This window comes from Spinacia oleracea, chromosome 1 (assembly GCF_020520425.1).
Source record: "Spinacia oleracea cultivar Varoflay chromosome 1, BTI_SOV_V1, whole genome shotgun sequence".
Lineage (NCBI taxonomy): Eukaryota > Viridiplantae > Streptophyta > Magnoliopsida > Caryophyllales > Amaranthaceae > Spinacia > Spinacia oleracea.
Window position 1 is genome coordinate 60691620 of NC_079487.1, and position 23892 is coordinate 60715511.

General features: G+C 38.2%; 1 protein-coding gene across 1 annotated transcript; it reads left to right on the forward strand.

Annotated features, from left to right (window-relative positions):
• Positions 1–22485: 22485 nt before the first annotated feature.
• LOC130465099 (uncharacterized) lies at positions 22486–23551 on the forward strand. Its single transcript, XM_056834100.1, has 3 exons — positions 22486–22890; positions 22934–23281; positions 23348–23551. Exons 1-3 carry the CDS (start codon positions 22486–22488, stop codon positions 23549–23551), a joined length of 957 nt encoding a protein of 318 aa, XP_056690078.1.
• Positions 23552–23892: the final 341 nt, after the last annotated feature.

Sequence of the window (23892 nt, forward strand, 5' to 3'; positions counted from 1 at the left end):
TTCCCTTTATCTCCCTCATTACCCCAAAATCCTCTATGTTGATACCCTACCCCCATGGTATTTCCATTCCCTTTCCCCCCATCACCAACACATAACCAGACCCACCAACTCCTTGTCAGCAACGCCTATACGACTACCCTACTAGCACCACCAACCTTTTAAGAACCTCCACAGCACGACCATCCAACCAACACCTACATCACTGCCTTATTACCACCACCCCCACCCACGAAACCATACCTTGCCCACTTGAACCTATCCCCAACCACCAGGGACGTCAGCCCCAAAAACGACCTCCATCTCCAAAAACCTAACATGACCATTCAAAACCCCAACGAAACCCACCAGAAAAACCCTCAGTCACGAAATTCCGACCACACACCATTTTGACCGTTCGAAAACCACCTCCAAAAACCCTCAAATCCCAGAATTTTGAAAGTATTATACCTTGGGAATACATCTCTTGTCAAGATTATGATTTTAGATGGTCAAATTTGAACATGAAAACTCTAGATCTAGAGTTTTTAAGGTCGAATTTGACCTTTAAAACCTTAAATTTAAATTTAATGGTGGTGGTGAGACCTAGAGAAGAAGATTGAGAACAGAGAATAGCAAATGACCGACAGCGAAAAGGGGAGTGGGTGGCGCGGTGCTGGAGAAATTAAGGTATAGCGTTGGCAGCAGCGGAGAAATTAAGGTGGAGCGGTGGCGTAATCAGGGAGCGGCGGCGAAATCAGGGGGAACGGCGGAGGTCCATGGATGGCGGAGAAAGTGTGTGGTGTAGTTAAGGAGAGAAACAAAGGAGATAAAAATCTAACAATTTTACCAAAACAACACACTTTATCTAAGGGATTTCCATTCTTTTCCCCCTCATTCCCTTTGTTGATTCCATTCCCTTTACCCCATTCGAACCAAACGCCCCCTAGTGTCACGCTATTCGATGTCCGCTTTAACACATGTCGCCCGTTTTAGTAATGGTGAAAACCCGATATTACCCTTACAAATTCACCTCCCCCCCCCCAAACCCACCCCAACTCATACATCACTTTCTCTCTCTATAATATATCCACCCTCTTTCCACCGGCGCCACCCATTGCGGGCACCCACCACCGTCATCCACCACTAGTCCACTTCCACCCACCACCACCACCCACTACCTCCAACTACCACAGCCACAACCACCTACCACTGTCATCTACCACCCCATGTAATCTGTTGTCCGCCACCCATAGCCGGAGAAAGCATCCCCATTCACCTCATTACTGTCGGTGCACCACTCACGAATGCTATGTTCTTTTCCCATCACCAACGTCGGCGCACCACCATGAACGAGTTTGAAAAGGGTCCAAAGAAGAAGTCAAAGGCCAGCTCGTCAAGTCAAGTAGACGGGATGCCGCCTCCACCGTCGTCGACGTCCGAGTTCAAGGTTTGATTTTTTTTTTTTACGGAATAAGGCTAGAAATCCTATTCTTACCTAGGTATGGAATAGGAATTTCAACCCTATTCCATGTAAAACACGGAATAGGGATCTCGACCTTATTCCGTGTTTACATGGAATAGGGCTAAGAATCATACTCCATTCCTAGGTAGGAATAGGAATATTGGCCCTATTCCAGCATAGGAATGGAATGAGGATCATGGCCTTATTCATGTTTCTGTTTGTTTTTTTGTTCCGCTGGCATCAAACAATTATTTGCTTTGCATCCAACACGCTAACTCATTATTTTTTGGCATGCTTCGTTGCCCCCTATGACATCCAATATGTTAGTTGTTTATCAATTTTGTTCCACTGGCATCAAACAATTATTTGCTTTGCATCCAACACGCTAACTCATTATTGTTTGGCATGCTTCGTTGCCCCCTATGACATCCAATATGTTAGTTGTTTATCAATTTTTTTAGTAATGAACAATTAATAATAATAAATAAAAAATAAAAAATAAAAAATAAAAAATGAGTAATGAATAATAAATAATTAATTAATACAAATTACTAACAAAAAATTATGAATTAATAATTAGTAATAATTAATAAAAAATCAGTAATTAATAATGAATACTAAATTAAATCATATATAACAAAAAAAATAAATAATAAATAATTATTAATAATAAATAAGAATAATAAATAATGTGTTATGAATAATAAATGATTAATAACGAAAATTTAGTAATTAATAATTAGTGATAATAAATAATACAAATAAGTAAGAAAAAAAAAGTAATGTTTAATAAATAATTACTCCTAAATGATATATAACAAAAAAGTAAGTAATTAATAATTAGTAATAGGGTCAGCATTCTTATTCCTACTTAGTGGGTCAGTATTCCTATATATAATAGGGTCAGTATAAGTTGTTGTTTTTTTCAATGGAATGGGGTTAGTATTCCTATTCCATGTAAAATACGGAATAAGGATCTCGACCTTATTTCGTGTTTTACATGGAATAGGGATATGAATCCTACTCCAACCCCTAGGTGGAAATAGGAATACTAGTCCTATTCCAACCTAGGGATGGAATAGGGATCTCAATCCTACTCCATGTATATGTTGCATGCCCCACAATATGTCGGTTTGTTGTCCGTGATTTTGGGTGGGTGTTATCCATTACCAACTTTTATTTATTTTATTTTAATTTTCTTTAATTGCTTTCCTTCATTATAGCTGCCGTGTGTTTATGTTCAACAAATTTTTCCATTTGTTGTTTGTATATATTGCATGTTCCATGAATGGACCATATTTATGACAATTGTTTATACAACACTTGTTTATCCTATCAGTTTTTGATTTTCCATTTTCTTTTATTATTTGTATGCCCAACTCTCCTCATTAGTTGGAACAATTTAATAATGGCCTAATATATAGCATATAGTAATCATAAACACCCACTTTTTTTTTTAAAGTAAGACATGAAAAATTGATCAAATATATACGGAGTACTTGAAATGAATTATGTAGGCTAATAAGGAAACGAGTATGTCGCCATTTGGATTAGAGTACGATTCTAAAAAATTATCGCCTAATAGTTAAGAAATAATCTATAGTACGATTCGAAATAATTATTGTAGGTTTGAACATAAGTAAAATTAGTAATAATAAATGATGACATAAGTAATAAAAAATAAAAAAACTAGTAATGAATAATGAATAATAAATAATAAAATATATAACAAAAAATAAGTAATTAATAATTAACAAATAATGATTTATGAATAATAAACAATTAATAAATAATAATAAGTAGTAACAATAAATAATTAAAATAAGTAATAAATAATATAAAAAAACTAATGAATAATTAAAAATTAATAATATATAATACATAATATATAACAAAAACAATTATGAAATAATAATTAGTAATAATAAATATGGTAATTAGAATAAATTATTAAATCGGTTAAAGTTCAATAATGCACTATTTAATAAATACCTTTTAAATATTAGATGGCGGGCTTTCGTTATCTAAACGTTGAAGTTATAAAACGTAAACGTGTCCAGGACTCCGGACAACGACATACGAGATCGCGAAACGTGACAACTTTGCGTAGGCAGGAAAGACAACCTTCGGATAGCAATGTGGAGGCGACCGATATGATGGAGGGAGGGCGTTTATTCCTCTACATAATACTGTGGCGTCGCAGTTTGCGTCCTTTCCTCAACAACAACAACAGTCTGTGTTATTTCCTCAGCAGCAGCGTCTTGTGTCCTTTCTTTAGTAGCAGTTCGATACTACCTCATCAGCATGAGTGTCTTTCCCTCATCAGCATCAGTTCGATACTACCTCACAAGTTTCGCAGACGTTAGGTGTTATACCCTATACATGGGAGAGTGTGAGACAGATGCCCGGATTTAGGCTGTCGCAGGTTACTCAGCATGCGGATATCCCATATGACCCGGCACATGTCACCCATTCGGTGCAGTCCTTCCATTCTTCACGGTCCTTGAATTCGTCACAATCGTACCATCGGAGCGCGAATCTTCGTCTCATCGATCAGGTGGAGAGGAGGAGGATGATGAGTACGATGATGGGATTGGTCAGGGGATTGGACATGATGTTATAGGTGGTCAGGATCAGGTTGAGGAACAGGTTCAGGATCAGGGTCAAGTTCAGTACTAGGATCAGTGTCAGGGTCAGGATCAGGGTCTTACTCTGGGTTTGGTTTTGGATTTGGAGCCGGGTAATCCTGGACATTCTTCGATGTACCCGAAGGCGGTAAAACCAGTAGGGAGATATGTTCTTGTTAGGTTTGTTTCTTTAGCTGAGGAGGGCGCTAAAGGCGCGGGAGGCAGTACCAGGGTGAGTAGGAGGAGGGACACTAGTTGGTTATTTCGGGACCGATGGGTGGAGGTCCTGAGGATGGTAGTGTTATTCCTAGCTTCGCGGGTCACATTGCGTCTCGCTTATGGGAGGGCCCATTAGATGGACCAGACAGCGTGGATCGAGTTTGTATTAGGTGCCAGAGTCGTGGTTTATTGTGCGTTGAGCAACAGACCTTGTTCGAGGGGATGCCTGTTGAGCGACATTTATGTCGATGTTAGCTTAGGATTTTAGTTCATTTTATTAGCATTTTTTTATTATTATGTTTTCTTAGTTTTATTGTTTTTAGTTCGTTTATCACATTTTTGCATTAATCGTAGTATTTTCTCGTCTTGCGTATGTTTTAGTCGTTTTTGCTCTAAACGTGCCTTTTGTGCGCATTCTCATTGCGTAAGGGTCGTTTTGAGCATTGACGTGTTAAATAATGTGTCATTATGCTTGACGATGTTTAATATGATTTTACGATTTGTAAAAATGCGATGCGAATTAATAAAATGCTTTCGACTTTTAATAACGTGCTTTGCGATTTACTAATGCTTTACGACTCTTTGCAATGTGCATCGACGAAGTGCATAGTTGCTCCCCACGAGCCTTGTGTGTGTGCAGACCAACAGTAGCCTTGCAGCAACTCACACGAACAATAGCAACAGCAGCCCTGGTAGCTGCTGTACACGAGCACACAAACAACAGCTGTACACGAGCCCTTGTAGCAGTCTCGTGAGCTCTCCAACTTGAGCCTTGAAAGTCCCTTTGATAGAAGATGCACAAGAGCAAGCATTAGCAGCCACAACAACTACAGAACTGCAGTACTGCGAGCCACTGCAGCACTACACGAGCAAACAACCACAGCCCAGAAGCTACACACGAGCAGCAGCAGTTGCGCAAAACTGTGCGAACGCACAACCCTGCTGTGCGACCACACTGATTTTCTCGACTACACCAAATGCCAAAAAGATTGCAGGAACTCCCCGTGTTTTAGTGCGAACGTGCAGACCCTTGTGTGCGGTAGCACGGCTACGCGGAAGTGTCATTTAAAAGTGAAATCGCTGCATTATTCGAGTACGTAGAATTTCATAATTAGAATTAGATTTCTCAAATCAGTTTAGGCTTAGAGAGATAATTAGATCAGAGCTTAGATTATAGGATAGAACTTAGGATTCTTAGCTTGAATTTTAGATTTCTTAGTTAATTCAAACACTAAATTCCAGATTTTCTTCTCTTTAAGTTTGAGTTTAGTTCTTCAATTTCAGATTTCTTGTTCTTCAATTTTGGTCCAATTTCAACAATTCAAGGTATAATTCTTACTTTTCTCTTTAATTTGTTCTCTCACTCTTCAAATGCTTCATTAATTTCGTTCAAGCTTGATTTCATTGTTGAATTTTAGAATAGGTTTCATATTTTGAATTTTATTGATTTTTCCCCTAATTTTGATATTTGAAATTTCTGATCTTTGTTAATTAATTAGTTTCATTAATTCAATTAGTTTCATGATTAGGATTAGTTTTAGTTTAATCTTAGTCATAATCATGCTTACTGAATAGTTCATAGTCTAGAGATTTGGGTTGAAGCCTTGGATTAGAATTAGGGATTTTGGAGACAATCTTGTGATTGATTTTGTGATTAAATGGATGAATTGATGTTTGATTCCATGTCTAGTTAGTTTAGGATTAGCTAACCTAAATGGCTATAATATTGGAGTATTTGGCTTCGGATTGGCGCGAGAGCGTGATTCTTTGCTTGCATTACTTTGGCTTGATTTTTCGTTCATAATTTCCTCCTCGAGTCTTGATTGTAGCGAGAGCTAGATTAGGATTGGTTGAGCATGGCTCGTCGAAGCCACAAATTAGTCATTGCATTAATTAATTAGTCATTGCAAAATCATGAGCATTTAGGATCTTCGGAACTCCCAATTCAAGTTCCATTGCCAATTCCCGAAGTCTCTAGAATTTCTTTACTTGTTTATATTTCATACTTTTTTTGATTTCAATAGATTCATACGTACATACTTACTTTTTCCATTCGAATGAGCTTTTGAACATATTAGATTGAGAAGTCAAACATAACCATTCTCTTGGGACGATCCCTAGCTTGCCACTATAGTCAATATAGTTGGTAGATTAGGTGGTTTATAAATATTGTTTGATAGGTGGATTCCGATTCAACGACACGGAAAGAGCCTCATTAAAATGGCGCCGTTACCGGGGAATAGCATCATTGTTTGATTTTTCTCTCTAGTTCAGTAGTCTAGTTCTTTTTCTTTTTCTTATCATCTTCAAATAAAAAAAAAAAAATGTCAAGAGTGTTCTCATTTCCTCAAGGTGTTCATGAACCATTTTTGATGTATTATAATAGAGTGAATGCGGTGATTGAATATCGTCGCACCCATGGAACTCTTAATGGTTTAACGGCATGGGACACTTGTAATGTCATATACTTCCTCTGTTCTTATTTAAATGACACAATTATTTAGTCACGTTTGCCAATGCATGATTTCAAGCATTAACATCTTCAATTTTGGATAAGAAAAAATTATAAAAAGTTGATATTTAAAAAATATTTATTGAGACAAATCTAAAAAGACCCCACACGACTATGTTTTTTTCTTAAGTGTAAACCACAAAAGGAAGTCAAAGGAGGTTGTGTGAATAGTGACCAAAACCCTATTGTGTCATATAAATAAGAATGGAGGAAGTATAATGGAGTGAATAGGGAAACATTTGAGATTCTTCAATCCAATTGTAATGGATATCTTCAAAACATGCATTGGAGAGATGCCATGCCTTTCTTTTCGTGGTTTGCTAGAGTTTAATATTTTGACACTCATGCTTACTCTCATGATTTTTCGCATCCTTGCATGAATGTCAATGATTTTCCTCATGAAATAATGTTAATTCTCATGAGCTTGATGATAACCGTTCACCCCATGTCGATTTTTAAAACTCCTTGCATTGTGAATTTTCAAAATCTTGTCCGGAATCTCCTAAATCTCAAATCGATGACATCGACCGAACCATTAATCAATTTATGTTTTGCAATGTTATTGATGATGATGATGATTATAATTCCTATTATGCTAAGGATGAAGATCAAATTAGTGAAGGGAATGATATTGAAAAGGGTGAGGTGTTGAATTGTGAGGTTCTTCCTTTTTCTCCCACCTCCCCTCCCTTGAGCACAAGTGACTTTCACCCCATTGATGATTGCCCATTGGATTTTGAGAACGATTTGGTTCATTTGGGATGTGATAGTTCTATTGAGGATGTCATTGAGTGTGAAGCACCTAATTTGGTGGTTTTTGATGAATCTGAAAATATTAATGAAGTTGTTGATGTGAACTTGATTGAAGGATCTTTTGTTGAGATTTCTTGTGCTCTTTGTGATGTGAGTGAAGTTGTTTCTGAAACCTTTGTTCCCACTCTGACACTCTCTTCCCTCATACCCCTTCCCGACTCAAAAAACTGGAAATTTATCCTTCCTTTCCCATCTCTCTTCCTTACTTTCTCCGAGCCCCACCACTTGAGGATTCTCCCCCCTCCATTCATCCCCATGTGCCACATTTGAACTATCTTGAGGAATTAAGTTCTCTTGTCACCCAAAAAGAGTTCGTTGGAGCATGAGCCTTCTCTTTTCCCTTTTTATCTTTCTCCTTTTGATTCTTCTTCTTATTTTCTTATTTTTCCTTTTGATTTTTCTTACTCTTGGCACCCACCCCCCTTTGGCATAGAGTTGCAATTTACTTTGTGCATGCTTCTCATTCGACTCTTGCCTACTTGATGTTCGTAGATATGTTCTCCATTGCATTTGACAAACTATTGCGATCATTGTCGGGGTACTTACTAGAGGTAAGAGTCGTCAAGCTAATGACGTAAAAGGAGCGCTTTTCGGGAGGCAACCCGTGGTTTTGGCCATTTGGCCCATGTATACTAATTTTTCTTGATTTTTGAGGTTTTGTGACTCAAGCTCTCTTGATGTGGAAATCTTTGCATCCACCTTTTCCATGCCCGACTATTCTTTTAGTGAGTTTGTTCGTTATTACGGTTCTTTGCGGGACTTGCTCCCACGTCATTACCGACAATATCCTTCTCGCTCACTTGCATTCTTTAGGATCGGGCATTATTCATGTGGGGCATTCGTTGGATGGGTAGTTGTGCCCCTTCTTGTTTCGTTTTAGGCCTTGAGGACATGGCCTAATTCAAGCTTGGGGGGAGATTTTATTGTATGGATTGCTACTATGATCTCCATGTGATGGATTGCGTGATTTTGTGAATATTTTGTGATTTTGTGCATATTTCTTGATTAGTTTCAATGATTTTTCCTTATTTTCTTTAATTTCCTTTTCTTTTAATTTCCTTTTCTTTTCCTTATTTTCTTTTTAATTTCTTTTTTTTTCTTTTTCCTTTTCGATCTTAGTCAAGGCAAGTTTTTTCTTGTTTTTAGGATTTATTCTTGATTCGGGCATAATAAAATGGGAACTTGTGGGTTAGAATGCTTTTATTCCTAATTGGTAGAGGTATGCACGGTTTTGAATGTCTTGGTTCGAGTCTAGGATTTGGGTGTAAAGGTAGTCGGTTAGAACTTTGGATAGCATGAGTCTTGAACCCTTAGTTTGTGGTAAGACGGTATCGTTCTCTCTAGTGACTTGAAACCGGAAAGGATGGTATTTGCTCCCATTTGTGAGGATCATGTTCATTTTAGCCCAAACAAAAATTTACAAATATTGAGTGGCATGGATCCTTGGCTTGACTTTCCTATATCCCGAATTTGACTTTTTTCCTTCCCGAGACCGCGACCGAACTACTTCAGGGGACGATAGAGGCATTTCTTTCGGTGACTATTTTTCTTTTTAGTTTAAGACATTATTTTCTATTTTTCTCTCATATTTTTGTTTGCATTTAACCCCTTTGCTAGCCATTTGAGCCTTGCCCCTTCATTTCTTATAAGCTCATTACAAGCCAATTAGCCTTTGTTTTATTTTCACCCTTAGAAGTGATAGTGAAGCTTGAGTAATTGTGCTTTGTGGTTTTGAATGTTTATGCAAATGTTGAGAAATGATGGATGATGGTTAGAAAGAAAATCTTTGGGAAATTTTTTGTATATATTGAATAAAAAGCAAAAGCATAAAGCTTAGAAAAGGCAAAAAATAGAGAAAAACAAGGCAAAGAGAAAAGTTTTACTTGAAACACAAAAACAGAGATAATTAAATCAAGAAAAGTGAAAAAAGAGTATAGTTTAGTCTTGTTGATGAATAAGCTTGGGGGTCCCCAAATAAGTGGTGTGAATTTGTTTTGGTTCTATTTGCTTGAGTAAAGTTCAATTTGTGCTTCACTTTAGGATTGAGCACCAATTTCCAAATTTATTCCACGCCCTTACCCGTAGCCTATACGTTTCACCATAAAATCCCTCTTGACCCTTTTGAGTTGAGTCATTGTCGGTGGAGGGAGGAATTGGTCAAATTTATGGAGCGGGATTGTCATGCCGAGATGTCGAGTAGCCTTCTTTCCTCTCTTGCAATTCTTGTCTTTTCCGGCGCCTTCGCGGTGTCACGAGAAGCTATCTTTGAGGATGAATAGGATCTAGAGAGTTGACGCGGTAAGATCGGTTGAAGGAGGATAGATAAGTGCAAATCCTTAGTTCTCTATGCTTCACACTTAGAATCTTTCACTCGACTTAGGACATTGATTAGCGTGCATTCCTTTATCGATTTAGTAATATTTGCATCCTTTTGTGCTCGTTCAATAATAAAAGCCCGGTTCTTGAATCTTTTTGTAGTTTTCCTTTTCTTTTCTTTTCTTTTCTTTCCTTTTCTTCTCTTCTCTTTTCTTTCCTTTTCTTCTTTTTTCTTTGTTTGTTTTTAGTTTATTTTCCTTTTTAGGGCTTGCCTTGATTCATTTTTTGGAAGAGTTATGGGTTGAACTCTTTGGAAACCCTTGCGAGATCCCACTCGCCCTCATGAGCAATTGTGGGGTTTAAAGGGCTTGTTGCATGTGCTTAAATGCAACCGTGATTCCTATGAAAGTGAGTTAGTGTGCATTCTTGTAGTTCTTATTTTCGTAATTTTGATTTTTAATAAATAAGCTCATTCTCCTTCCCGTTTCTCATTCTAGCTTTGCTTGAGGGCAAGCAAAGGTTTAGCTTGGGGGAGTTTGATGAGCGACATTTATGTCGCTCTTAGCTTAGGATTTTAGTTCATTTTATTAGCATTTTATTATTAATTTTTCTTAGTTTATTGTTTTTAGTTCGTTTATCGCATTTTTGCATTAATCGTAATATTTTCTCGTCTTGCGTATGTTTTAGTCGTTTTTGCTCTAAACGTGCCTTTTGTGCGCATTCTCATTGCGTAAGGGTCGTTTTGAGCATTGGCGTGTTAAATAATGTGTCATTATGCTTGACGATGTTTAATATGATTTTACCATTTGTAAAAATGCGATGCGAATTAATAAAATGCTTTCAACTTTTAATAACGTGCTTTGCGATTTACTAATGCTTTACGACTCTTTGCAATGTGAAGAGACAAAGTGCATAGTTGCTCCCAACGAGCCTTGTGTGTGTGCAGACCAACAGCAGCCTTGCAGCAACACACACTAACAACAAAAACAACAACAACAACAACAACAACAACAACAACCCTGCTGGATCCTGTACACGAGCACACAAACAGCAGCTGTACACGAGCCCTTGTAGCAGCCTCGTGAGCTCTCCAACTTGAGCCTTGCAAGTCCCTTGATAGAATATGCACAAGAGCAAGAATTAGCATCCACAACAGCTACAGAAATGCAGTACTGCGAGCCACTGCAGCACTACACGAACAAACAACCACAGCCCAAAAGCTAAACACGAGAAGCAGCAGTTGCGCAGCAAGTGCCTGAAGAAAATAATGCCTTGGTCCAAGTATGCATTCAATGCTAAGTCTAATAAATGCGATTCAGTATTAATTAATTATGCAATTTAATAATTCAGTGAGATCAAGTGAACTGTATGCCTAGCCAGAGGCCGCTTCAGTTCAAGTGGAATTAATAACATTAATCCACAGCTTACTCTTGAATGAACCCGTAGGGTCACACAAATAGTACGTAAACGGATCAAGTATTTAATGGCATTAGATACTCCATCTATGGATATTCGGAATCGACGGATCTTGGTTTCAGTGGGAGCTGAGATCGTCACAGGCAAGAAATGAACACTCCGGAAACGATGATATTGCCGGAAACGGAAATATGGATCGTATCGGAAATATAACTATTATCCAAGTCGTAGATGTTGCCGGAAACGGAAACATGGTACATATCGAAAAATATTATCGGAAATGGAAATATTGCCGAAATCGGAAATATTGTTGGAAACGGAAATATCGTCGGAATCGGAAATATTATCAGAATTGAAAATAAATTCCGAAATCGGAAATATTAATTATTTGTTCGAAACGGAAATTAATTCCGGAATCGGAAATATTAAAATATTGTTCGAATCGGAAATGAATTCCCGAATCGGAAAATAAATCGGAAGCGCGACGTACGAAATAAACATCGGACGAGTTTTCTAGACGCAACACGAAGCTAGGCCCGCGCCTAGCGAAGCCCGCGCAAGGCAAGAAAGCAACAACAAGAGCCCGCCCCACCAAGGCAAGGCCTAGCCGAGCACAAGCCATGGCCAGGCCCAGCCAAGGCGAGGCAGCAGGCTGGCTGCGCCCATGCATGGGCCGCGCCAGCGCTGCTGGGACGCACGCGGACTGCCCCTTATGGGATGTTCGTGTTGTAGGGTAATACAGTTAAACATAATAACATGTGCGGAAACAATCCCCAAAGCTATGAAGCATGTATAAAGCACAGATTAAGCATACTTATGTTTGAAGCGTGTTTTCCACGATAATCTGTCAACGAACACGAACTCAGCACTCCACTTGTCGATCCTCTACTTGGTTCACTGACACGATCAGATCCGTCTTAATAATCATAGCTTAGACAATCGTTCAAGAGTTTGTGCTTTTGGGAAGAACACATCCATGGAGGCAAAGAGAGAATTAGGGTTTCTCTTTTCTCCCAGGGGTGTGTGTAATCTGAATTGTGTGCTAGGAAAACATAAGTTTAGGTTATTAGAATAACCTAGATAGTAAGCAAGCCAACCGACCAAGGCCTAAGGCCATTAGCCGGCCAGCAAGCCCACGAGGGGCTTTATGCACGCACAACAACGTGGGTCGTGGGCCACGAGCTGCTGCTTGCTTTGTGCCTTGTCCGTGCGCGCCACACAGCAGCGAGGCTCATGGGCCAGCGCTGCATTGCCATGCACGCTGCGCCCATGGGCCTTATGCTTGTGCGCTCCGGCTCGTGGGTTGCTTTCATATTACGATTAAATTATCCTTCGACAATTTATTTATCGTTTCGTACTTGACGATCCAATGTCGTACGATACGATTATCGTCTCTCCTAGCTTACGAATATACGCAATACGATATACGATTTCACGATCCAATGTTTAATCGTATAATTATGTTTTTCCGAACTAATTTCCTGAAAAGCTATTGAATGAATTTCCGATTCATTTAATCCGGTGATCTGTTACGTGCCATTGGTGTGACCTTGTAGGTTCAGTCAAAAGTAAGTTGTGAGCTTAATATTCATTAAAAGTCACTGATTGGAAGCATTGCTCTAGCTAGCTGTTCCGATCACTTGATCTCACTGAATTAATTGTTCGCAATTAATCTGAACCTTGGTATTAGACTAAATGCACCTTCGTTGAAGGACATATTTCCTTTAGTCTCCCACTTGTCATTCAAACAAGTGTGCATTCACATTCCTTTGTCGCTTAGTGTTACTTGCTGAACATAAGGTGAGATCCAAGCCATCCTTATTAGGTCCAAAAGTGTTTCTCGGATTACAGAGCTCAACTGTTAAACTTTTACAGAAGGTTAAGCCTTAACCATTCTGAGAACGGCCATGCATTTTCACAGTATCTAACTCTCCGAGAGGCCTTGTTACACAACAACACCATATCCTATCAAAGATAGGAGGACAATCCATTCTTGCAATCTATGAACACTCACTTTGATTCATAGTACGCCCAATAACTGCTTTTATAGCCTCCTTTTACGGTGCGACGTTTAGCTAGCATCAAAGCAAACTAATTCTCAAACGAGCAGACATAATCGCTCATGTTCTGAGGAACGGTTCTAATCACCATTAATGAGAACTACCTATGACATGACTTTAATCTCTTAAAGTGTTCTCATGGTCAATCCGATACAAGATCCAATAAGTATCTATGCAAATGATTTCTGACATCCAGTCCATCTAGTTCAAGAAACAGAACTATAAATCAACTTGCAATCTAATCTTCATTAGTCATTGGTCGTCCACCTTTCAATGACCTGGATTAGGGATCCTTTGTGACTTCAATATTCATGTTCACTTATGGGTGTTTCTTTGTCGAAGAATCCATCTTGACATCCCATTTGAATGATTTGAATCACATGGACTTATCATTTAATACTAAACCAAGATTAAATGAACTATGAAATATAATTTCATAAATGATAAATGTTTAAACGAAATGCTTACCAATTTGTGGGCCCCTAACCCAAAATCAAGCATTTAATGTTTTACAGATATAGGCCTTTCACCCAATACTTAAAACATTCATGGAACTCAAACTTGATTCCATATCTGCATATAAATTTTGTGTATCATTCAATGCAGAGGTTTAGTTTATCATACTTTGCTACCCTTAGCATCTTTTCTATCGAAAGCCTTTCGATGTAAGATGAAAAGATCTTTGAATATGTTTCTAGAATGATCTAGTCTTTCGTTGCTGTTTAGAATGATAATCATATCTAAAATAGAAAATCATCCAGGTAATAGACTTGTGATCAACCTGAGTTCATTGAAGAACTCCCACTAAAAACAATTCCCTTTTATTGCTTCTTACGCAACAATGGAATTCATTTCAATTATGTTGAATTTCAAATGATGCTTCCCTTTTGGTATGCTCCAACCAGTTCACATAGATGTGGGAGATACATCTTTCAACTGAGAACTTGGAAACTAATCATTGATTCAGTTCCCCATGCATCTCATATGGTTTAGAACCTATGTAACCACCTTTTAATCACGACACCTAATTGCCCGTATTTGTTTGTGGTTTGCCTAACAACAAGATTCAACTTTTTCTTAGGCAAATTCATGTAGCATCAAAACTTTAGTTATATTCACTTCCTCTTATCAAGTGCTCATCCTACGTATCCAAATGTATTGGATGTTCTTGATACTGTTCCAATGATATTTGATCCAGATCAATAGAGATTGGTATAAACTCGTCACGATCCAATGTTCACGAGTTATCTTGGCGATCTATATATCACATTATACATGATCGATTTTAATGCAAAAACCATTCACATTTTAAAATCCATCCATGTAACTTTTAGCTTCATTCTGCTTCAAGACACAATGAATCTTGCTAAAATCTTGGCATTTCCATGTGATATAAGGTGAAGACACCTCTTCAAGGTTCTTCATGCTTAACTCTAGTGATAACAACCTAGCTTTATACTTAGTTAAAGCATTTATAACTTAGACTTACTCATATGGGTTGAGAGTTGAAGGAAATAATGCCCTTGGTCCAAGTATGCATTTAATGTTAAGTCTAATAAATGCGGTTCAGTATTAATTAACAAGTTAATAATTCAGTGAGATCAAGTGAGCTGAATGCCTAGCTAGAGGCCGCTTCAGTTCAAGTGGAATTAATGATATTAATCCATAGCTTAATCTTGACTGAACCCGTAGGGTCACACAAATAGTACGTAAACGGATCAAGTATTTAATGGAATTAAATACTCCATCTATGGATATTTGGAATCGACGGATCTTGGTTTCAGTGGGAGCTGAGATCGTCATAGGCAAGAAATGAATACTCCGGAAACGATGATATTGCCAGAAACGGAAATATGGATCGTATCGGAAATATAAATATTATCCAAGTCGTAGATGTTGCCGGAAACGGAAACATGGTACGTATCGGAAAATATTATCGGAAATGGAAATATTGCCGGAATCGGAAATATTACCGGAAAAGGAAATATTGTCAGAATCGGAAATATTATCGGAATCCGAAAATAATTCCGGAAACGGAAATATTAAATATTTGTTCGAAACGGAAATTAATTCCGGAATTGAAAATATTAAATATTGTTCGTATCGAAAATGAATTCCGGAATCGGGAATTTAATCGGAAGCGCGTCGTACGAATTAGCATCGGACGAGACTTGCTAGACGAAGGCCCAGCACGAAGCCAGGCCTACGCCCAGCAAGCCAAGCGCCCAAACACACGCTGTCAAGCCACGCCAGGCCCAGCGCAAGGCCAGGCCCAGCAATGGCCTTGGCGCGCGCGGAGCTGCGACATGGGCTGCGACGAGTGGGCTGGCGCTGTGCGTGGGCCGTAAGGCCTGCGTGCGGTGCTAGCGTATCACTCGAAGTGTGTTACTCGAATCCTAAGGCTACCGGGATTCGTCATATGATTTAATCTAATCTTAAAAGATTTAGTTTATTTAATTAGAGTCCTAGTAGGATTATAATTAAATAAATTAGTATCCTAATAGGATTCCAAGTCCTTTTCCATAACTCTATAAATAGGTGCCTAGGGTCACAATTTATGAGACACAATTTCAAGTATTCAAACAATAAAAAGCTAAGATTTTTAAGTAGAAAAATCAGCCATATTCTTGCCCTATTAGCCGAAAATATATAGTACCTTAAAGGCGATTCTAGTTGGTCAATCTTAAGGCGGATCCGGACGTGTTGTGGACTATCTACGGAGGGACGACAGTTGTAGTCCTAAAGACTTGTTCTTGTTCGGTTCGGGCGCAGCTAGGGAGGGCACGCAACAAAGTGTATGCATCTGAATTATGCTAAATGATTATATGTAAATAATATGTTTCCTGGCTTTTTGGTTTTTCCGCATGATTTATGTTTATTCATATATATCATAACCTAACAGTGGTATCACGAGCCTCTTATTATTTTCATAATCTAAATTGCATGAACATGGTTAAATTTTACAAATTTGCAAGGAATTAAAGGGGTGATTAGTTTTCGTAATTAATTGCAAATTGCGTTTATTTAATTATATGTACGCAGTTTTTCGGCAGAATATTCGTTACTCGACCAAATCGAGTGATTTTTGTGTCAATTTCGCATGTAAAAGACATTCTAAAATTTTGACAAAAATAGTACTTTTCGGCCGAACCCAGAATTCCCAAATTCGAAGAATAACTATGACTTTTCGGAGGTTTAAGTTTTTCTAACGCAAAAGTTTGTAAATTTAAGATGTTAAATTGAATATTTGCGATTCTTGTTGATAAATCTTGAGTTTTTGATTGACCTACAATTATGAATGCCTAGACTTGTTAATTATACAACCTAATTTGTAATTATGCTTAATTTGTTGAAATTCGAATAATTTAGAATTGATTTGTTTTTCATAATTAATTAATAATTTAATTAGGTATCCATGATTAAAATCCACCATAAAAATTGTTAATTTATGTTAAATTTTAAATTTTTATGACCTAGATTTGAATCCATGTTAATCGGAAATTAATTAATTAATAAATTTTCGATTTTTCGCCCTAAAATTATGAAATTAATATGATTTATTAATTTGTCGTTAATTTTAAATTAAAAATTATAATTTTTTATGAAAACGCTCATAAATGTTGCATGTACAAAGTAAAGGAAGCTACGTGTTACCCTTAAGGGGTGTTGTATAGTACAGGCATGCGACGACAAGCAAGGGAGCTCGTCGCCCATGCGGTACGAATGCAATGAGCAACAAGCAAGAGGCGCGCGCGCGAAGCAAGGGAGCTGGGCGTGTGCGACTCAATGGGCGATGGGCGGAGGGTGTGGCGTGTGCCAGGCGAGCGCGCAGTCGCGTGTGGGCAGCAAGCGAGCTGCTCCACAACGCGCGCTGCCTCGCCCAGCGAGCAAAGCAGTAGCGTCGTACTATGCGGGTTGCGCGCAGCGTGGCCTGGCATGGCTGCGATGCGTGTGGCCTGCTCGTGCGCGCCTAGCGATCAGTCGATGGGGCGCGGCTGCCTCATGACTCGATGGGGCTTGGGCGCAAGCCTAAGTGCCTCGTCGTGTTACGATTGACGCGTTTTGAATTTAATTTGAGATTTTCAGTTCGGAAATAATTTTAATTAATTTTAAAATTAATAATTTAAATTGTTTTCTCAGATTTTAATTTTGAATATTATAATTATTATAAATTTTATTTATACTAATTATTTTACTAAAATTAAACCTTGAATTAATTTAAATTCATTTAATTCAACTGAAAAATAAATTAAATAAAATGGATTCAATTATAAATTTATATGAGCTTTAAATTTTAATTAAATTTGAATGTTTCCGGTTAGACTAGAAATACATTTTTATGTTTAAAATTAGTAAAGCATATGAATTTATTGGTTTAAGTGGGAGAAATTTTAGTCATAAACTCTTGATTAGGTCTACAAATTCTTTAAGGTTAAACAACTTGATTAGAATTAATAAGGACTGAATAATTGGTAGATTATTGGTGCCCCTGATTAATTGCTGCAAATATTTATGTGATGCATACAATGTGTTTTTACTAACCAATTATGTGGGCCATTCATGATAATGAATGGGTGAATGGTATATATTCTATATGTACTGCTTTGAAGGTTATGAAGTGACTAGTATGGCCCAAATAGGATAGAAATATGGTATGCGTACCATTAATTTGAATGTAATTGGTCTAATCCACCAAATTTGTTTTTCAATTCAAAAATGGTCTGCGTACCATCAAATAGTTGTAATTAGTTTAATTATAGCTGATCCTGTTTGAAGAAAATGGAGCCTCCCACGGTGAAATTCAAGACGAAGTTTCCATCCATTTTCAAGATAGACTTTAAAGTTGAAGCTTCAAGATGAAGTTGGGCCATACTAGATCACATTTATCTTATGCATGCTTTAAGTTATTTATTGCTTTTAAATATGTCTTAAATATGCATGAGATCGAAGCTTGATTATGTTGCATGATTAAGGATTTTAGTTAAAAGGTGCCATGCCAAAATAACACTTACTTGGATAACCTTTACATAAATCTAGTAATAGATTACGCTCAGCGAGGTGTTACTTATTGATCCTAAAGGGGTAAGGTACACAAATAAATTGTGAGTACATGTTAGTTTTGGTGAAACTCAACGATATAAGTAAGGAGTCCTTTTATGTCGTGGCAAAATCGATAGGTTTACCTAATAAGCTCTTAGACGTACCTATCAACCAAGAGTAGTTTCTAGACTATTAGCAAGGCTTTTGCTTACCTAAAAGATTTTAGAATTGAGTCTAAATACATAATGTGCTTAATTCATCAATGGGTTTTAGGATCTTGGAATCATTTTATTCACACCTTCCGGAACACATAACTTGAATAAAATGCTTAATGAACATTAAATTATGCATGCATGCTAGACTTTAAGTTTATTAAGAGAAACTGTGAATGATTATTTATTTGTTCATTCTTTTTCAATTGTAGTTTTAATTATGGCAAACAACAATTCATTCAACATTCGATTAATTCTCGAAAAGGAGAAGTTGAACGGGAAAAACTTCCTTGACTGGCAAAGGAACTTGCAAATAGTTCTTATGCAGGAAGAAAAGGAGTATGTCCTGGAAGAGGCGATGCCCGAAGCCGCAGGCGAAGGGGTCACTCAGGCAGCCCTCAATCGTTGGATTGATGCCAATAAGGATGTGAAATGTCTAATGCTTGCAATCATGAGTGCAGATCTACAGAAAACGTTCATCAACTCAGATGCTTTCACGATCATTAGTGAGTTAAAGAACATGTTCCAAGATCTGGCTCGGGTCGAAAGATTCGAGACTCATAGGCAAATTCTTGAGACCAAGCTTAAGAAAGGCGAGCCCGTAAGTCCACATGTTCTCAAAATGATTGGACTCATTGAGAATATGAGTCGGCTGGATCAGCAGTTATCTCAGGAAATGGCTGTAGACACCATCCTCCATTCTCTTCATAACGGGTATGATCAGTTCAAGCTGAACTACAGTATGAATAGTCTGGACAAAACGCTCACTGAGCTTCACGGTATGCTGAAGACCGTTGAAAAGACGCTCAAAAGTGATAAGCAAGATGTGCTTATGGTGCGTGGGGGCAAGTTCAAGAAATCTGGAAAGAAGAGGAATGCTAAGAAAGGTGGCAAGAAGGCCAGCCCAACTAAGCAAACTGGCGCCAAGTCTGAAAAGAGGAAGGTCAGTCAACCCACTTCTGAATCCGAATGCTTCTACTGCAAGAAGAAGGGGCATTGGAAGAGAGATTGCTTGAAGCTAAAGGAAGATCAGAAGAACGGAACAGTCGTTCCATCTTCAGGTATTTTCGTTATAGACTGCATACTTGCTAATTCAACTTCTTGGGTATTAGATACAGGTTGTGGCTCACACTTATGTTCCAATTCACAGGGACTAAGAAGACGCTAGTAGAAGGTTAAGCAAGGGTGAAGTCGACCTACGAGTGGGAAATGGAGCACGGATTGCTGCATTAGCTGTAGGAACTTATTATTTGTCGTTGCCCTCTGGGCTAGTATTGGAACTGGAAGAGTGTTTCCATGTTCAAAGTCTTACTAAAAACATCATTTCTGTTTCTTGCTTAGATGCTAAGGGATTTTCCTTTTTAATAAAAGACAATAGTTTTTCGTTTTATTTTAAAGAGATGTTTTATGGATCTGCTAGATTAGTCAATGGACTTTATTTATTAGATCACGACAAACAAGTTTATAACATAAATACCAAAAAGGCCAAAAAGAATGATTCAGATCTCACCTATCTGTGGCATTGTCGATTAGGTCATATTAACTTGAAACGCATAGAAAGACTTCAAAAGGAAGGAATTCTAGAACCATTTAACTTAGAGGATTATGGTAAGTGCGAATCATGTTTACTTGGAAAAATGACAAAGCAACCTTTCTCTAAAGTTGGAGAAAGAGCAACTGAACTATTGGGTTTAATCCATACAGATGTATGTGGACCAATTAGTACAAATTCTAGGGGTGGTTTCAGCTACTTTATCACTTTTACTAATGACTTCAGTAGATATGATTATGTCTACCTAATGAAGCATAAGTCTGAATCCTTTGACAAATTCAAGGAATTTCAGAGTGAAGTAAAGAATCAATTAGGCAAGAAGATTAGGGCACTGCGGTCTGATAGAGGCGGTGAATATCTGAGCTATGAATTTGATGACCATCTGAAAGAATGTGGAATTCTATCAGAATTGACTCCTCCTGGAACACCTCAATGGAATAGTGTGTCGGAATGGAGGAACATAACCTTGCTAGACATGGTTAGATCAATGATGGGTCAGGCCGAACTTCCAATAGAATTTTGGGGACATGCACTAAATACAGCTGCACTCACTATAAATAGAGCTCCGTCTAAAGCTGTTGAAAAGACTCCATATGAGTTATGGTTTGGAAAGACTCCAAATGTGTCTTTTCTTAAGATTTGGGGATGCGAAGTATACGTCAAACGATTAATTTCAAATAAACTTCATCCAAAATCTGACAAATGTATCCTTGTGGGCTATCCAAAGGAAACAAAGGGGTATTACTTCTACAATACATCTGAGAACAAGGTATTTGTTGCTCGAGATGGTATCTTTTTGGAAAAGAATCACATTTCCAAAATGACAAGTGGGAGAAAAGGAGACCTCGAAGAAATTCGAGTCGAACAACAAACTCTAGAGAATGCTCAAGACGACATTCAGGATGAAACTCAGAGATCTTTAGAAGTATCTGGTGAGAATCATGGTCAATCTAGAAATGTAACCCCGCGTAGATCGCAGAGATATAGATCTCAACCGGAAAGGTACTTAGGTATTTTGACGAACGAGAGCTATGACGTTCTATTACTTGAAAGTGATGAACCTGCGACTTACAAACAAGCTATGACGAGCCCTAGTTCCAAGCAATGGCATGAAGCCATGCAATCTGAATTAGACTCCATGTCTGAAAACCAAGTATGGGATTTGGTCGATTTGCCACTACCAAGCCATTGGAAACAAATGGGTTTTCAAAGTGAAAAAGGACAAGGATGGGAAAATTGAAGTTTTCAAAGCTAGATTGGTTGCAAAAGGTGACAGGCAAGTCCACGGTGTGGATTACGATGAAACCTTTTCACCAGTTGCAATGCTAAAGTCTATTCGGATAATGTTAGCAATTGCTGCATATTACGATTACGAAATATGGCAGATGGATGTCAAAACCGCTTTCTTACGAACGGAACAAAAGCTGAGAGACTTTCTCCCCAAGTTTTCTCTCGGTGCATGTTAGCTTAACGTGCACCGTAGCCATGGCAGGAAAATCTGGCTCGAAATCTCACAGCAACAAGCATGGAAATGGCAAAGGAAAACCTCGAGGTCCATCATCGGATTCCCAGGCATTGAAAACGCGCAGTATTGAGGAGGTTTTGGGGGTTGAAGCTCTTGATTTTGGGGTTGACAATGAAGTTTTTACGCCAAAATCTGGGTTGAAGCATCTTCAAGCTCGTTCAGAATTGCGTCACTCATTCAATGAGTTCTTGGAAGTGATTCATGGCTCAGCAAGCCAGTTGAAGCAAGGTAATACTCGATCTAATATGGAGGTTGGTACGATTTCAATCCCTATTCTACAACAATTTGATGAGGTTGCGAATAATCATAATGTTGATTCGAATACTGTGAATGATAATATGAATACTGAGTATATTGATTTTTATAATGCTGCTGGAAATGATGTTCATGATGATGCTTTTCACCCTGTTGAAATTGAGGTTGATGACATCAAGAGGAGATCGATTTCAGCAGTAGTTTGTTACATTGTGGGAGCTAATCCCCCTATCAATGTTATGGAGGGTTTCATTAGGAGAATTTGGAAACAGCTGAATGTTGATAAGGTAGTGATGGTGAGGAAAGGGGTGTTTCTAGTGAGATTCCTTACTATGGATTCAAGGGATAAGGTGTTGATATGCCATTAGTTCTTTGATAATAAGCCCTTGATTCCGAAACCCTGGAACCCTGATATCGACATGGACAAGCCAGAACTTTAGTCTGTCCCAATATGGGTACAATTGAAGCTACACTTTAAATATTGGGGGGAGAGGGCTATGTTTAAGATTGTAGCACAAATAGGGAAGCCAATCAAAAGAGATCAAGCTACAACATGTAGAGATAAGCTGCAGTTTGCTAGGGTAATGATTGATGTCCCACTGACTCAAGAGTTGCCTGAACATGTTTCATTTAGAGATGAGAATGGAACAATGGTAAGAGCTCCTGTTTTCTATGAATGGAAGCCAACACAGTGTACTAAGTGCAAGATGATGGGACATTTGCAAGGTGATTGTAGGCAAGGTAGGAAAAGAGTTTGGGTTAGGAAGCAACCTGCAATACCTACTCAAATAGCTCAAGTGACTAGTCCTATTGTGGATCAGGAAGGTTTCCAAAGATCATTAAGGCCCATAAGGGTGAGATTTGAGTCAGAACAACCAGTTAGAACTTCTAATGCTTTTCAGGTATTGGATGTGATTGAGAATGATATTCTGATGGGAGAGCAAGTGCAAGGGGTTGTACAAGGGGGTGATCCAACTGGAAGAGGGGACTCTTCTGAATCTTATGGATAGAGTGTTAGCTTGGAATGTTAGGGGTCTGAACTCCACACAGAAACAGGATGAAGTCAAGCATTTCATTCAGAAGTATGCTGTGGGTTTAGTTGGGCTCCTAGAACATAAGGTAAAGCTCTCAAACCTTGGGAGACTTTATCAAAGAGTTTTTGCAAATTGGTGTTTTTCTAGCAACTCTAGCTTTCATGATGGAGGAAGGATTGTGATTGCATGGAAGTCTGGATGTTTTAATGTGAATATAGTGGCTGCTTCTAGTCAGTTTGTGCATTGCCATGTTACTCTAGTCAGTGGCATGCATAGCTTTTATTGCACTTTTGTTTATGCTTTTAATAATCCTAATTTGAGATAGGAGTTGTGGAGGGATTTAGGATTACTTAACACTCAGGATCCATGGATTCTGTGTGGTGATTTTAATAGTGTGATGGCAGTTGATGAAAGAATTGGGGCCCCTGTCATACAGAGTGATATTGTTGATATAAGTAATTGCTTTCACAACTGTGGAATGGAGGATATCAAAAGTGTGGGGAATTTCTTCACATGGAATAACAAGTAGCAAGGCACTAATAGGGTTTTCTCAAAAATAGACAGATTCATGGCCAATCAAGCATGGCAAGGAATCTTTCTAGCTGCTGAAGTTTGCTTCATGCCTGAAGGTCATTTTGATCACTCACCTAGTCTTTTGACAGTGTATCCTAGGAGTGATGGAGGGAGGAAACCATTCAAGTACTTTACAATGTGGAAGAGTTCTCCTGTGTTTTCTGAAACTGTCAAGAAGGCTTGGAGTAGTCACATAGATGGAAGTAAAATGTTCGGAGTGGTTTGTAAACTTAAGAAAGTTAAGCAAGCCTTGAGAGAATTGAATAAAGTTGGCTTTACTGATGTTCAAGCTGCAGA

What these genes read in the sequence shown, in the direction of transcription:
- LOC130465099 (XM_056834100.1), top strand. Translation starts at nt 22,486, where the DNA reads ATGTTTAAGATTGTAGCACAAATAGGGAAGCCAATCAAAAGAGATCAA. An exon ending in GAACTTCTAATGCTTTTCAG is followed by an intron (nt 22,891 to 22,933) that starts GTATTGGATGTG and finishes TGGGAGAGCAAG; the next exon opens with TGCAAGGGGTTGTACAAGGG. An exon ending in TGCATTGCCATGTTACTCTA is followed by an intron (nt 23,282 to 23,347) that starts GTCAGTGGCATG and finishes AATTTGAGATAG; the next exon opens with GAGTTGTGGAGGGATTTAGG.